The sequence below is a fragment of the Pongo abelii genome, chromosome 9 (assembly GCF_028885655.2).
Source record: "Pongo abelii isolate AG06213 chromosome 9, NHGRI_mPonAbe1-v2.0_pri, whole genome shotgun sequence".
Taxonomy (NCBI): Eukaryota; Metazoa; Chordata; class Mammalia; order Primates; family Hominidae; genus Pongo; species Pongo abelii.
Genome location: NC_071994.2, coordinates 64,987,354 through 65,003,954, shown reverse-complemented (window position 1 = coordinate 65,003,954; position 16,601 = coordinate 64,987,354). Strand labels below are relative to the sequence as shown.

Below are 16,601 nucleotides of genomic sequence, written 5' to 3'. Positions count from 1 at the left end.
TGATTTTTCCCCCAAAACAGGCTCCGCCCTTAGCCTTCCCCATTTCTGGAGACTGCAGTTCCCTTTTCCTTGTTGCTCAGCCCAAAGGCCCTGGAGTCATTCTTGACTCTTCTTTCTCTTGACCTCACACGAAATCCATTAGCAAATTTGAGGAACATCCAGAACCTTCCATTCCTCACTACCTCCACACTAACCAACCTCCGCCACTGTCATTCACGTGATTGCAGCCACCACTCTGAGGCCCCCTGCTTCTCCCTTCACCCCTCAACCTCCTCAACAAAACAGCTGGATTATCCTTTTATTTATTTGTTTGTTTTGAGACAGTGTCTTACTCTGTCACCTAGGCTGGAGTGATCTCGGCTCACTGCAAACTTCACCTCCCGGATTCAAGTGATTCTTATGCCTCAGCCACCCGAGTAGCTGAGACTACAGGCACCTGCCACCACACCCAGCTAACTTTTGTATTTTTAGTAGAGACAGGGTTTTGCCAGGCTGTTTTCGAACTCCTGACCTCAAGTGATCCTCCCGCCTCAGCTTCCCAAAGTGCTAGGATTACAGGTGTGAGCCACTGTGCCTGGCCTGGATGATCCTGTTAGAATTTATGTCTCACCACTGCTCAAAACTCCAGCAGCTCTCCAGCTCACTGCATGTAAACGCCAAAAGCATGATGGATTCAAAGGGCTCTATGGGGTCTGGCCCCTACTCTGACCTCCTCTTCTACTTTCCCTTACACACTCTGACCCAGCCACATTCTCTCTTAGAGCCTTTGTGCTGTCTGTTTCCTCTGCCAAGAACGCCCTTCCCTGGCATTCATATGGCTGAGCCTGTCCTTTATTCAAATTTGTCCATGTGTCCCCCAATCCCCACAGTGAGGTTTACTTTTAGTCCCGAGACCTGCACTCCCCAGCAATCCTGCTCCCCCTTACCCTACTAGACAGTTTTTCCACTGCACACATTTATTGCCTTCAACATATTGTGTAATTCACTCCTTTATTATATGTCTTGCTTATTTATGTTTTCTAACCTTGCTGGAACGCAAACTCCATGAGGGCAGGGGTCTTGGTTGCCTTTGAATGCTTGTATAACCCTGACAGAATAGCACTTAGCACATAGTGGGCCCTCAAAAAATATTTTTAGGTTATATGCCCTCTGGCCTGGACCTCAGACTGCAGAACATGCAGCCATCTCGGGCTGGGGAAGGTCTGGCTGGCATCCAGCGTGGTTCAGGAGGGAGACCTGGAGGAAGAGAAGTCTGACATTGTGTGTCCTGGCTGCCACTGCAGACCCCCTGATTATGAGAAGGGAGTTTTGATTTTGCTTCTATTTTGCCTTCTGAGGGGCATCATTGTCATGTACAATTCTTGCGAGAGCTGGCTCTGCACAGCCGCAGGTGGGCCTTGGATGCATCCTCTCAGGGACAAGCTGAGGTTGGCAGCAGAGAGCAGTTCCAGCAGCATCCCTTTTGGGGCATCAAGGCCCAGGCCACTGGCCTCACACACATCCTCTGTCCCCTCTTCACTGTGCCTTGCTCTGGGGTCCTGACACAGGAATCCAGGTGGCAGATGTGAGACAAGGGACGGGGTAGGGAACACTCCACCTGCCATAACCTGGGCTGGAGGGTGCGGCCCCCATGCCAAGGCATGTGGGTGGCTCAGCATGGCTTTGATCCCATGAGTCCAGTTATCCTGCAAGTGCCTATAACTGACACCAAGAGAAGCTGCCTGCCCGGCAGCAGAGGGGCTGGGGAAGCAGGGGACCCACCCTCAGATAAAGAGGCCAACTCAGCCAGGCGCGGTGGCTCACACCTGTAATCCCAGCACTTTGGGAGGCCAAGGCAGGTGGATCACGAGGTCAGGAGATCGAGACCACTCTGGCTAACACGATGAAACACCGTCTCTACTAAAAATACAAAAAAAAAAAAAAAAAAAAAAAAATTAGCCGGGCGTAGTGGCGGGCGCCTATAGTCCCAGCTACTCGGGAGGCTGAGGCAAGAGAATGGTGTGAACCCAGGAGGCGGAGCTTGCAGTGAGCCAAGATTGTGCCACTGCTCTCCAACCTGGGTGACGAGTGAGACTCCGTCTCAAAAAAAAAAAAAAAAAAGGCTAACTCTTCATTTGTAGGAGCCTAGAAGTGCCAGAAGATCAGATTTTCTCTTTTCCCACCCCCAACCCACACCAGGCCCTGGCTGTGACTCCCTTGGGGACATGTGGCAGCTGGATGGGGATTGTTTGCTCAGTGCTGGGGTCTTGCTGCTGCTCTGGCCAGGTTCTGAACAGGAGGGAAGGACGGTGAGCCCCAGGCTACTTCCCTTCCTGCTTTACAGGGTTGCTGCTGGGCTGCCTTCCAGAAACTTAGAGTTCTTCCTGCCCACCTCATTCAGAGGAACACGGGTATAGGTCCTGGCTGTGCCCAAAGCTGAAGGCTCACAGCTGGCCAGACACAGTGCCTGTAGTGGCGGAAGAAGAGGGAAGAAAAGAAGCAGGTTCCAAGAAGAAGGCTCCAGTCCTGCTGCTGTTAGCAAAGAAATTCAGCTTCCCTCTTACTCTGGAGCCTGCAGAGCTGTTGGGAAGATACAGCGTGTGCCCCCAACCCTCACCTCAATGGAGGAGTCCTGGTGTCCAGAGGGAGCCATGTGCTGAGGGCTGGTGCCAGATCGCCAGCCATCTGTGGCAGCATTTCCCTGTGTCTGGCCCAGTGTCCAGGATGAAGGCTTCGTGGGAGGAGCAGCTCAGCTCTGCTGAGGGCCGTGGGGAAGGGGCTGAGGCTTGGCACTACCTGTCAAAATTTGCATCTTCCTCAGGTTTACATTTTAATTTATTGGTCCCTGCACGAAGGCTACTGCTAGGGCCAGCCAGGGCCCCTTGAATGACGCCATCCACCCTGGCTTGTGGGCAGTGGAGGGTGTGTCCATGTGTATCTGCACACCTACACACAGGGGCCAGGCCCACTCCTGGAAGGAGTACAGCAAGGCAGGGCAGCCATGCCCCAGGGCAGAGGAGCCAGAGGCCCAGGATTGCCCATCAATTTGTTCACCCCCTGAAGATCCGTGGACGCCCATTCCCATGACTGCACCCTGAGGAGTCACTCTCAGAAGCCCCCATGAGGGCAGCCAGCCCATCTTGGCACCTGTGCCTTTTCTCTAAAGGGCCACACACTGAAAAGGACCTTGGCTCTGGCATTGACAAGTCTCCTTCCCAGAGTAATTGTGACATACCCTGGCAGTGGGTAGAAGGACTGCCTGCCACAAGCATCTTTCTAGGGCCCTCCCTTATCCCACTGGGGGCTTGTAGTGTCCCCTCTTACAAGAGGGTGGGGAGGCCGCTCTGCTCAGAATCCCAGATATCTGCCTGTGTGTGCTCAGATGCCTTCCCCGCCCTTCTTTGGCTGGGCTCTGTACTGAAAAGGTGTATCCCTTGCAAGCTACATTTTCCAGCTCCCTTGCAACTGGCTTACTATTAATTTTGAATGCTGGACGCGCTGGTGTGGGGCTGGAGGGCAGGATCCAAGGGGAAGCCAGGGTGTCCCTCCCAGCTCCCTGCCTTGCAGCAGTGTTGTGGCCTCTGGGCTCTGGTGGCACCAGCTCTTCCCCTTGTCCTTCTGCTGTTGAGGGACAGTGGCCTGCTGCTGCTCCTCTCTGGGTTGCCTCATCATCCCTGTTTGGCTTTCAGCTCTTCCAGCACCATTGCAGTTCATTTCCTGTCTGGATGCTTCTGTTGAACTCCCTGGCTTGGCCCTGTCTTCCTGACTGGATCCTGATCCTCTTAGTTTTGCTGCTTTCTTTCTCAACTTTTTTCTGCGGAGAGAACAGTGGACAGCGGCCAGAGGTGGCTCTGGCCATTAGAGCTGTGTGACGTTGGACAAGTGTGATAACTCCTCCAAGCTTTGGTTTCCTTTCCTGCAAAGTGGGGTTAATAGCAGCACACAGGAGGCCTGTTGCGTTATCATCTCCCTGGGTTCTGGGGGTGAGTGGAAGAGTCTCAGACTTGAGTAGAAAGCAGCAGCAATTTCGCCAGCAGAACCAGGGAGCACCGCGCCTCTCCATAACCCTGCGGCAGGGGCCTGGCCAGGAAAGGGCCTCAGGACCTGGCTGCTGGGAGCCACGTGTGAGGACAGACATTTCCCCAGACCCTGCCTGGCTCTGCCTTTCCCAGGCTCATAGGTAGACCTTGGACCCAGCACTTAGGATTTTTGGAGTCTTGTCTTTTGTCAGGGAGCAGGTATCTGGCCAGAGCTGAGATGAGGCTGAGGTGCTCAGTTCTGGGCAAAGCTGCTTCGTGCCACAGGCTGGCAGCAGCTGCTCTGCAGGGTGCTGGGTCCTTCTCCTCACCCATGACTCCTATGTACCTCCTCTCCTGTCATCCTCCAGCCCCCATTAGAGTCCTTGATTCTCCAAATGAGCAAAGATGGCTTCAGGCAAAGTCTTAAAGAGCAGCCAGCCTCAGGGAGGCAGCAAGAGGGCTGGTGGTGTGGGCATGCAGCACAGGTGAGCACACCTGGCTCTTCACCAGGGGCTGGCCACAGGTGCAGCTGCTCTGTGCCCAGCAGCCGGAGGCCCAGCTGTGGTGACACCCAGTACTGTGCACTCACTGGCTGGCCTGGTGGGTGTTCTCTCTGGACTCCACTCTTTTCCACTCATCCAGTGAGGATGCTAATACCATTCTCTTAGGGCTGTTGGGATGCTAAGGTGGATGAAGGCATATGGGCACTCGATGAGTCAGTGTTGCTTTTGTTACTGTCATTAGTATTATTTCCAGTATTGGTACTAGTGTCACTAGTATTACTACTGTTATATGCACACAGACGGAGCTGTCTGGGAATGAAGAGATATCTGGAAGTAGCCACTTGACTGGAGGAATTTCCTCGTGGAGGTGGTGCTGAACCCCATAAAACCCAGCAGTAGCCATGGCCTGAGTCTTAGACGGCAGAAGTCGGGGAGGAGACTGGCCTCCTTTGGGGCTTTTTGCCTGGGCACATTGGCAAAAGGGGGCCCAGAGGAAGTACCAGCTTCTTTTTTACAGAGTGTCTACCTCAACACTGCTGCCCCTGCCCTGATGTCTGGGTTCACTGTGAGAAATGCTGGCCCTGGCCCTATGCTCTGAGAGGCCAGCCGTCAGCCGTGCCCTCCACCCTCCTGGAGCCCAGGGAGCCAGGCTGAGCCCTGGCCTGTTCCATCCCTCCATGGAAGGAGGAAAGAAAAGCAGGACACTGGGTGTTCCTTGCAGGTTTGGTCTGGGCTCTGAGGTGTGGGGGCTGTGGGTCTGGGACCTCTGCAGACTGGTGTAGCTGAGCTTGCCTCGGCCACCCGCAGCCGCCTCATCCCGCTAGGCCGCCCTGGATCCACCACTCTCTCCCCTCATCCCCAAGCCCAGTCGTAGCAGTGCCTTTAACCCAAAGCTGCTGTTGCATAGAAGTCAGATCTCCCTCCCCTTCTGCCTCTTCATGCCTCACTCTTACATGCTTTGTCTTATCATGTAGATATTTGTGAACATGCCTTATCTCCCTTGTGAGACAGAAAGAGATCCTTGAAGGCAGGGATTGTGGTGGCAGGTTCAGCCCCAAACCCCTAGCACAGGCCTGGATCTGAGGAGGACACAGTTAGCATCTATTGGAAATACAAGCATTTGGGCACACAGCTCATAGGCACACAAGAAGCGAGGCATGGAGCTGGGTCTTTGCCACAGTCATTCTATGTAACAAGCCTCCCCAGTCTCAGTGGGTATGGCACCTGTTTTCTTGCTCAGGAATCTGTGGGTTGACTGGGTAGCTCTGCTTCAGGCTGTAGCTCTAAGGGCGAGGGAGGCCCCAAGGGATTGACTGGGTTGGCTCCAGGCTATAGCTCGGCTCCAGGTCTGTTCCATGTGCTCTCAATCAGGGACCCTGACTGAAGGGGCAGTGGCCACCTGCGACAAGTTCTTTTCATGGTAACCTAGCAGGAACATGGGTGACAGCCAACTGGCAGGCCCACTTAAAGCTTCTGCTCACGTCCCATCCACGAGTTGCCACAGGTCAAAGCGAGCCTTGCCGCCAAGCCTCACGTCCGTGGGGCAGGGCTATACACCCCACCAACTCCAGCGGGAAGGACTGCAAAGTCACAGCACAAAGCGCAACTCTATTATAGGGAGGGAGTAAAGAACTGGGGGTGCTTTCCAGCCAAAACTCCCAGCACAAAGCTCATGCGCAACAGTGTCCATTCATGGTTCTGTTGTGCTCACAGACACACAGACTGATCCCCATCCTCTGACAGATTATATGACCGTGTGCTGGTGTCTTAACCTCTCTGTGCTTGAGTTTTCTCAGCAGGAAAATGGGGGTAATAACAATGCTTTTCTGAGAGGATCAGGTGAGATTTAATAGACTTAATACATGTCAAATGCTCAAACAATTATTGGTATATATTGAGCACCCAATAAAAGTAAGCTGCTACTGCTTTTATTATGACTAATGCTGCCACCACCACCACCATCGCCATGTCATTATTATTATGTAGTGATTATATTCCTCAAATGCCTTCCATCCCCAGTTACACTAACTTAGAAGTGTGGACACGTGCACACAGCAAGCATCCACACGCACCAGGGGCTACAAACTAACAACCCACTTGCTCGGTCTGCTGCAGACATGTTTTTTTTTTTTTTTTTTTTTTTTGATGTGTCTGATATTTTAAGATGAGGTATTTCACATAAAAATAAAAATTTCTTGAGTCATCTTCACAGGTGGTAAATACAGTTAGGGAAGAGATTGTATCTCCCAGAGAGAACACATGGGTAAAAAGATGAGAGGGCTCAGGTGGATGCATGGAGAACCCAGGTGTTTAAGGGTTGGCTGGAATACTGGATAGCTGAGACGGCCAGCCACAGGGGCAGGGAGAGAAGGTGTCCCTGGGAGCAGGGACAGGGCAGGCTCAAGGACCGCAGGAGGACTCCCAAAGTCCCGTGAATTGGACTTAGCAACAAGGAGGTCACTGTGGACTGTGCTGGGGGTAGTTTGGAAGTGGTGGAGGCACAGGCAGGATTATAGGAATAGGGGGTTCATAAAGAAGAGGAGAGAGAGAAGAGTGTAGCCAACCCTTCCAGGAAACTTGGCTGAGAAGGAAGAAGAAAGAGTAGGCTGGGGGCTGGGGGTGAGGACTGGGATTAAAACAAGTTTTCTTAAGACAGGAGACTTTCAGCATATTTAAATACAGACAGGAAAGATTCAGTAGACAAATGAGAACACAAGAATGACACTGTGGAGAGGGAGGAGGGAAGTGAGAGGGAGCCAAGTTCAGGTGAAGGCTCCACCTTGGAGAGGAAAAATGACACCTGTTCTCTGGACACTGTCCCTGGAGATGAGGTCACCCAGCTAGTTAGTGGCCAAGACAGAGCTGGGTGCATTCACTTATGAACTCATTCAGCAGACACTCACTGAACGCCTACCGTTCACCAAGTACCACCCTAGCAACAAATGAAACAGACAAAAATCACTGCTTACATTCTAGTCATAGAAGAAAGAGACAATAAACAAAATGAAAAAAGGAAATTGTATAGTTTATTGGAGGGTGAGACACGCTATGAATGAAAATCAAGGGGAGTGGAGAGCCCTGAGGGCATGGGCTGCAATATTAAATAGGATGGTCAGGGCAGGTGACGTTCCACCAAGGACTTGAAGACAGCCAGTGAGTGAGTGAGGCCTGCATGGAAACGTCTGGGGATAACACCTCCCAGGCAGAAGCAAGAGCAGTGCAAGGGGTCTGAGAAGGGCGAGTACCCAGAGTGCTGGAGGAGCATCATGAAGGTGCCATGGTGAGGGCAGGGCAAGCCTGGGGCCAGAGCTAGGAGACAAGGTCATGGGACACACTGGGGACTACGTTATGTTGGACTTTGCAGGCCTCGGTAGGGCCTTCAGCTTTCACTCTGAGTGAATGAGGGGCCATTGGGGGATTTCAAGCAGAGGAGTGGCATGATCTCACTCAGGTTTTAACGGAGTCACCCTGGCTGCTGTGTTGAGAATAGACTGGGGGGGTGGGGCACAGCAAGAGGGCAGGGACGGAGGCCAGGCAGAGGCAGTTTCTATGATCCAAGCAAAAGACAATGGTGGCCGGACTGGGGGTGGGAAGCAGAGAGGCGGTGAGAGGGGTCTGGATTCCTGACGTGTTTTGAAGGTAGACCCATCAGGATTTGCCGATGGCTTGAATGAAGAATGAAATGACAAGAGCAGTCAAAGACGCTGGTGAGGTGTTGGCTGGAGCAACAGGAAGCTGAAGTTGTCATTTACTGAGAGGGGGAAGGCTGTGGGCAAGACATGTTGGGTGCGGCGAGAAGATGAAGAACTCTGTTAGGACTTGTTGAGTCTGATGTGTCTGTTAGACACTCAGATGGAGATGCAAGTGAGCAGTGGTCTATATAAATCTAGAATCAGGAATGTCCAGGCTGGAGATAGAAATCTGGGGGTCATTGTTGCCTAGGGTTATTTAAAGCCATGAGACCAGATGAGGGCATCAAGAGCAAGAGTGTAGACAGAGAAGAAAAGAGGTTCAGAGACTGAGTTCCGGGATCTTTCAGTGTTACAAGGTCAAGGGGAGAAGGTAGAGCCAGCAGAGGAAATGAAGGAGATAACCAGTGAAATAGGGGCTGGGGATTGGGCAGGCCTTGCCATCCTAGAAGCTGAGAGAGCTGTTTCTAGGATGGAGTGACCAGCTGGGTCAAATGCTGCTGGTGTGTCAAATAGTCAAATAAGATGAGAACTGAGATGTTACCACTGGATTTAGCAACATGTTGGACGTTGCCATCTTGACAGCAGCAGTTCAGAGGCTGGTTAGCCCAGAATGGCCCCTCTGAACGTTTCAGAACCTTCCCTGTGGACTAAATGAGATGATCTGTACATTCACGCCCTACATGTGGGAGATGTGCCCTAAATGCCTGGGCATCTGTCAGGCTCAGGGGTGAGGGTTCCAGCAGTGGCACAGAGGACAAGAAGGTCAACTTTGGAGTATCTGAGTAGACCCCAGGCCTAGAGGGGCCCTGAGCCCCTGGAAGGGTCCTGCTAGGCCATTCATTCGCACCATCTCTCTAGACCCTGCTCTCCTCTCAGCAGATGAGCCCACCTCCCCCAAGAGGCCGAAGAGCATCTCTGAGCCACAGCACAGTGATGCGGAAGGGGACGCCGCCTCTCCCCTGCCCTCCGAGTGGACCTCGGTGAGGATCAGCCCTGGGGAGGATGCAGCTGGACAGGATGTGCTGGCTGTGCGTGTCCTGGTCACCAGCGAGGACAGCAGGTATGCTCAGGCTGCTGCCAGATGGGGACAGAAGAGGGGTTGGAGGAAGGGAAATGCATTTGGGATTGGGTCTTTTCTCTACTCGCTTGCAGTGTGGCTCTCTGTGCCTCCATTTCCTCATCTGTAAAATGGCAACAGTCATAGTACTCATCTCAGAGGGAGTGGTAAGATTCACAGAATTCATATGTATTAAGTGTATAGAACAGTGCCCACACATCATAAGCACTGTAAGTGTTAGCAATTGTTATTTTCTCGGGAAGGGAAAGGGCCTGGCCCCATGCTCTTCTCAGGAGGCAGTGTCATACTGACTGTAGTGAGGGGTGCAGAATGGGTGTCACCTGTCCCTAGGGCCTGCCCACTGCAAGATGGTGATGCATGGGACTGGGCAGGCTAGGATTCAGAGTGGGGAACATGAGGAGCGAAGCCCTGGTGCCTTAGGTGACTGTTTCTCAGAGCGCTGTCCTCATCACCTGCATCAGAAGCACCTGGAGTGGTTATTAGACATGCAGACTCCAGGACTCCCCTAGATGCACTGAATTCACTCAAGAGGTAAGTCAACAGCAGGTATTGATTGCTTATTATTTACTAGACTCTGAGGAAATAGCAGTGGCCAACACAAGACAAGGTCCTTGCTTTCCCGTGGCTTCCATCACATTGGGAGCCATCTAGGAAGCAAGTTAAGTAGCTAAACAAGAAAAGCATCACATATGCACCAGGTCGAGAAATAAAATAGACACATATGCTAGAGAGTGGCTGGTCAGCTGCCTTAGATTGCGTGGCCAGGAAAAGGCCTCTGTAGCAATTATTGATGCCCACAATAATGCTGAGTGACAAACCAGCCCCAAAGTGAGTGACTTAAACCAACCACCATTCATTACACCATGATTGTGTAAAAAAGTAGACCAGAGTAAGCCAACCCTGACCAAGTAAGCCAGGTGCAGCTGGGCAGTTCTGGTCTTGTTGGGCTCACCTGTGTGTTTGGGCCAGTAGGGTTCTGCTCTGGAGCCTGAGTATCAGCTGGGGTGAGACAGGGCTATTGGGCCGTGGGTCTTTCATCCTCCAACCGGCAGCCCAGGCTTGTTAAGAGAAAGAGGGGAGGCATCCAAGATCTCCTGAACCCCAGGCTTGACAATGCACAGTGCTATTCCAGTTCCATCTGATTGGCTACAGCATGTCACAAGGCCTGAACAGATTCAACAAGTGGGGAATAGGCTGCTGTCTTTAGGGGAAGAGCTGCAAAGCCCCCATTGCAAAGGGGCATGGATCTAAGGGGAATGATTGCAACCATCTTTGCAGACAAATTCCCACAGCCTCCCGGAGGAGGTGACATTTAAGCTGAGAATTAGTTGGCAAGAAAGGACAGCCAAGGGAGAAGGGGAATTCAGGAAGTGACAACAGCTAGTGACAGGCCCCTGGGTGAGACTGAGCATGTCTCAGAGGTAAGAGAAGGTCGGTGTGGCAGGTACACCCTGAGTGGGAAAAGAATAAGAGAAGGCACCAGGAAGGAAGGCAGGAGCAAGGCTTATAAGACAAGGTAAGGAGTTTAAATTGTGTTCTAGGTATCCAGTCATGCATCGCTTAATAGCTGAGATATGTTCTAAGAAATGTGTTTCAAGTGATTCTGTCATTATGTGAACATGATAGAGGGCATTTATGCAAACCTAGGTGGGCAAGCTCACTCCACTCCTGGGCTATATGGTGTAACCTCTTGCTCCCAGACTACAAACCTGCACACTGTGTTACTGTACTGAATACTATCAGCAATTGTAACACAATGGTATTTGTGAATCTAAATATATACAAACATAGAAAAGGTACAGTAAAAATACAGTATAAAATATAAAAAATGGCTCATCTATATAGGGCACTTACTATAAATGGAGCTCACAGGACTGGAAGCTGCTCTGGGTGAGTGAGTGGGTGAGTGGTGTGTGAGTGTGAAGGCCTGGGACATCACTGTACACTACTGTAGACTTTATCACACTGTGCACTTAGGCTACCCTACATTTATTTGAAAAATGTTTCTTTCTTCAATAATAAATTGGCTTACTGTACCTTTGTTACTTTCTAAACTTCTTAACTCTATTGTAGTAACACAGCTTAAAACACACACACACATTGAATAGCTGGAAAAATATTTTCTTTCTTTATACCCTTATTCTGTAAGCTTTTTTATTCTTTACTTCTTAACTGACTGGCAGCACTGTAGGTTTTAAACCAGTATCACCGCAAACACGTGAGTGACACCTTTCCCTACGATGTTAACAAGGGCTGCGGCATAAATAGGTGATAGGAATTTTTCCGCTCCATTATAATTTTATGGGACCACCATCAATTATGGGTTATATTGCTGACTAAAACATCATTATGAAAGACATGACTGTAATTCAAAGAATTTTTAAGTAGAAGAGTGACATCTCATTTACAGTTTTCACAGATCAGCAGGCCTCGCTTTGGGGAATGGATGAGGCAGTGGGGTGTGAGGATAAAGGCAGGAAGAGCAGGTGGGAGCCTGCAGCTTGGGGTCAGGATGGGAGCAGTGAAGATGGATTTGCTAATGGACTGAATGAGAGGCAAAGAGAATTTCAGAGTGACTCTCAGAATTTTTCTAGAATGACTGAATGACTGGTATGGTCATTTCTAAAGTTATCTTGAGGTGGGGAAGATTTCAGAGAAGGTGCACATTAGTGGAGAAAGTCAAGAGTTCTGTTTTCGACACGTTGGGTTTGAGATGCCGGTGTCTGTGTGGATGTCAGGTAAGCAGTCGAATGTGAGAGTGTTCTGGGAGGCATGGCTGGAGATGATGATTTTAGAGGCTATTAAAGCCCAGGGCTCTGATGGGTTGTTTCCAGAGTAAGAATATCTTCTTGTAGACAAAGAAGAGCTGGGCTCAGAGGAGAGCTCTGGGGCATTTGAACATTCAGTAGGCAAGTGGAGAAGGAGCTAGCAAAACCCACTGGGGAGCAAAGGAACCAGGAGATGGCACATGGTGGAAGCCAAGAGAAGAAAGTGTCTCAAGAGGGAGGGTTTGGTTCTCTGCGTCAGAGGCTGCTGGAGAGCCCAGTCAGATATGTATAGAGAAATGACCTTTGGACTTTCCAACAGGAGGCTCATTGTTAACTTGGACAAAGTGGCCTCAGTGGAGTGAAGGAGGAGGTGTGGGGAGAACATGAGGGGAAAGCAGGGACTGCAGTTGTAGACAACTGGCTCATCAAGTCTTGATCATGCAGACTCTGGAATGGGGCTTGGGAACATAGGCTTGAGCATCCCACAGGTGATTCATTCTGATGCCCAGAGAAGGGAAATGACCTGCCCTGGATCACACAGCCTTCAGAGTCTTCTAAGCCTCAACGTAGGCAGGCCTGTTTCCATAATAACAGGCAGAAACCCAACTCAAACTAGCTTCAGTAACAAAGGCAAATGCATTGGCTCATCTGACTGGGAAGTCCAAGGGTGGTCCTCATTCAGGCAAGGCTGGAGCCAGAGTCTCAAATAGCCACTCTCCCTTCCTGCCTCTCTCTCTGCTGCTTTTACAGCCATTGGCAAAAAGGCTGTCTCCACACATGGAACTCAGCTACTGAGGGTCCCAGACCATATCCATAAATTCATGTCCTCAGGTCAGGATGCCAAGACAGGCCTCCAACTGCTACTCCCACATCACATACTTCCATCTGGGAACAATCGGTGAACAGGACTGGGGCACCATGACCAGCCAGACTTGGGCACTCTGATGGATAGGGGGTCTGCCATAGACACAGGTGGACGAGTGGCAGTGACCTCATGGAAGGAACCCTGCTGGATTTCCATGTACAGAGAGTGTGTGGATATATATAGTTTCACTAACACATCACTGCTTGACCAGTTTTGTACTTTCCCATCCTGGAACTGTGTATGCTTGGGCTGCCCCTCTGTCTAGGACACCCTGCCTCCACTTCTTTGCCACTTGAATTCCAGTTATTTAAGGCCCATGTTAAATACTACCCACCCGTCACCCCCACCCAGGTAGAATTTTCCATTCCCTCATCCATGGGGAAGAGAGCAGTATTTAAATGCCTGAGGTTTCGGGACCAAGTCCCTAATGATGAGCTTATCTGACCAGAGAGGCCTTAGGAGTCATGCTCCGGGGCAGGTGCAGGTGAGCAGAGCAGGCTTTATTCAAACAGCTCCTCATGCATTGCTGGGCCCCTTCTGCTCTAAGCCAAGCCTGTATTGTTCTGCTCTGGCTGCCATAACAAAGTGCCACAGATTGGGTGGCTTAAACAACAGAAATGTATTTTCTCACTGATTTGGAGGCTGGAAGTCTGAGACCAAGGTGTGGGCAGGGTTGGTTCCTACTGGGGGATTGGAGGGAAGGATCTGTTCCAGGCTTCCCTCTTCAGCTTGTAGATGGCATCTTCCTGTTTGCATAGTGTTTTCCTTCTGTGCATGTGTGTGTGTGTCCACATTTCCTCTTCTTAGAAAGATACCAGGTGTATGGGACAAGGGCCCAGCCTAATAACCTCATTTTACCTTAACGACCTCCTTAAAGGCCTTATCTCTAGATGCAGTCACATCTGAAGGTACTTGGGGTTAGGACTTCAGCATATGAGTTTTCAGGAATACAATTCAACCCATAACAAAGTCCGAAGCTGGGCTCTGGGCACACAGGACTAAGCCCAGGCCCCCCAGGTGCGCTGGAGGAGTGCTGGGCAGGACGCAGTGTGGGTGTGTTGGGGCGTGGGTTCCAGGCCCCCTGACTCACCCACCCACTCCTTCCTCCTTCCAGCTCTGACACAGAGTCTGACTATGGTGGCAGCGAGGCCTCCCACACAGAGCCCTGTGAAGAGAAACCCCGGCGGCCAGGATCCCTGTGTCTACCACACACCTCCCTGAGGGAGGCCCCGAGCAGGGTGGTCTCTCCACAGTGCCCTGAGGAGCCCAAAGCTGTGCACGGTAAGCAGAGAGCCCACCGGGCTGGATTCTGGGACGCGGAGAGGGAACAGAGATCCCCACAGCTGAATTTCTGTCTTGGAGGACCAGGTGACAGGAACCCTCGCCCTCAGGCTCCAAGGCGGTGAGGCTAGGACCTGTGGGGAGTGGGACGCAAGTGGCAGTGAGGGGACTGGACCCAGGCCCGGCTTCCCTCTCCATGAGAAGCTTTGGAATCCCAGTGGGGAAGACGTCACAGGGCCTGGCCGGCTGTGGTTGGTCACAGGCCGGCAGGGATCAGGGGCCCGCAGGTCCCTCTTGCCTGGAGTGATCGCTCTCCTGCCTCCTGTGTGGGCACCTCCTTAGGGGCCCCTCCAGCATCCCATAGCCCCTCAGGCAAGGGAGCTGGGTCCGGCTGCTGTTGGACAACATGCAGCCCTGGACGGCATCATCTCCCTGGGACCACTTGCACAGCACCGGGGCCATTACCGGTGTTTGGGGCTTGTGGGATGCACCTAAACTTCTACACAATAATTAATGCACTTTTACTGCATACCTGTAATGGGCCAGGACTTTTCCCATATGTGTGGTCATCCCAGGATGACCCTGTGGGGTAAGTAGTGCGAGGCCTGTTTCACAGGTGAGCAAACAGGCTGAGTGGTCTCCCGAAGTCTCAGTCAGTGCTGGTGACACCCTCCAGCCACCACCGCCCAAGCTCTGGCTGACTTAGAAGTAGCTGTCTTTAGCAGCCCAGCTTGTGTTTAATACAAAGTTGACCTGGAATTGAGTGTTTTGATTCAGTCAACAGCTTGGGACCAAATCGTCTGATTTATGGGTAACTTCTGGACGAGCCTGGGAAGAAACAGGCTAACCTGACGGAAACTTGCTGCCCAATGGCCCCACAGCCTTAGCTGCCCTGGCAGAGCCGGAGCTCAACTTGTCCTGCATCGCCACCTGGTGGTCATGAGCAGAATTGCCACCTGATCCGTGAAATGTTCTCAGGAGTGATGGCTTCCCAGGAAGACGAGGACTGGGGCAGAAAAACACATATAGATATTTTTAAATCCTGGAATTGTTGAATTTACTCTAGAAATGTTGAATTTTACCTTCATTTTTTAAAAAAGTGACACTTTTAGAAAAGGACAGATTATCATCCAAACACATTTGTTAAGTACCATTTGTGGGGGCGTGCAGAAAGGCTCAGCACTGGCACTGAACTGAGTACTCTCCTGTGCCCAGCTGGGTCCAGCCCCATCTCTGGTTACTGCGTGGCTTTGGTGTACCCTTCCATCCCCCTGGGCTCAAGCTCCCCATTTCCAGATATGAAGTTAGCCTGCCTTTCATCCCTTCCCTCCATTTCCCCTCCAATAGCCAGAGGGTTTTAGGCAACTTACAAGAAAAACATAAAACAAAATTGTACATCTATAAATATGAAAGATCAAGCCTCAAAATCAGGTCTAACAAAACCAGTTTAGGAGAGATAGACCCCAGAGAGGCAGACCATAATCCTAAACAGTTGCTCTAGTCGAATCATAAGTTTGATTCTGAGTTTTCTGGCTTCCAGCATTCAAAAGGAAACACAGAACATCATTATTCTCATTGTTTATGAGAAAAACATATATTGGTTTGCAGCAGGTCTCTGAGTAGGCACAACTTCTCCTAATGTTTAACTCTATAGAGAGTGTCCGGCTCGTACCAAATAGATGATATTGAGAAATGTGTTAGATCATGTCTTAACAGTTCCTCAGAAAATGCAGCCTTAGTATTCTCGAGGCTGTTTCTTACAGCAACCCTTGCTGGAAGGTGAGGGCATGACAAAAAAAAACATGGCTCAGCGATAGCAGTTTTCTTAGCAGGATGGGGTTGTGTTGAGAGACTAGTTGGGTTGGGTAGTGAAGCCAAAGCATTTTGTTTCTGACAGTCCAGTTTAACTCCAGAATAAAATACAGAGTAGGTAAGTGGGTAGAATGCATGACTCTCAAACAATTCTTTGTCGAGTTAGTCTTCATCAGTCATTGTTTTATCATTGCTAGGTGGACCACATTGTACAGTTAAGCTCTCTGGCACAGGTCTAAGTGCTGTGCTTTGTGCTGCTGGTTGTGGTAACCCCATCACTTTACCAAATAATGCAGGGTTGACCCCTTGTGTGGGTTTTATGGAGCTTCATTAACCACAATTCTCACCTGGATAAATGCCTCCAAGGTAGACCAAGGGAATGCCAGACAAGACCAGGATATTGCTTTGAAAAAACTCCTGGTTGCAGTGTGAAGTTAAAAAAAAAAAAAAAAAAAAAAAAAAGACTCCAGGTTGGTCCAGCCATGCTCATAGAAGCATTATTCACATTAGCCAAAAGGGGGAAGCAAATCAAATGTTCAACAGACAAATGAATAAACAAAACGCAGTATATCCATATAGCAAAATGTTATTCAGACTTTAAAAG

The 16,601-nt window shown here is 50.6% G+C and overlaps 1 protein-coding gene across 19 annotated transcripts in view; it reads left to right on the top strand.

Annotated features, from left to right (window-relative positions):
- The window catches only part of MICAL2 (microtubule associated monooxygenase, calponin and LIM domain containing 2), a 261,462-nt gene that overhangs the window by 174,044 nt on the left and 70,817 nt on the right, over window positions 1-16,601 (top strand). For 11 of the 19 annotated variants that reach the window (XM_054524638.2, XM_054524637.2, XM_054524649.2 and 8 more), the window contains 2 exons: window positions 9,052-9,253; window positions 14,019-14,185. In XM_054524638.2, the coding sequence (XP_054380613.1) occupies window positions 9,052-9,253; window positions 14,019-14,185 (369 nt within the window). The remainder of the gene's footprint in view (window positions 1-9,051; window positions 9,254-14,018; window positions 14,186-16,601) is intronic. The other 8 variants (XM_054524644.2, XM_063711252.1, XM_063711243.1 and 5 more) reach the window with 2 other exon arrangements.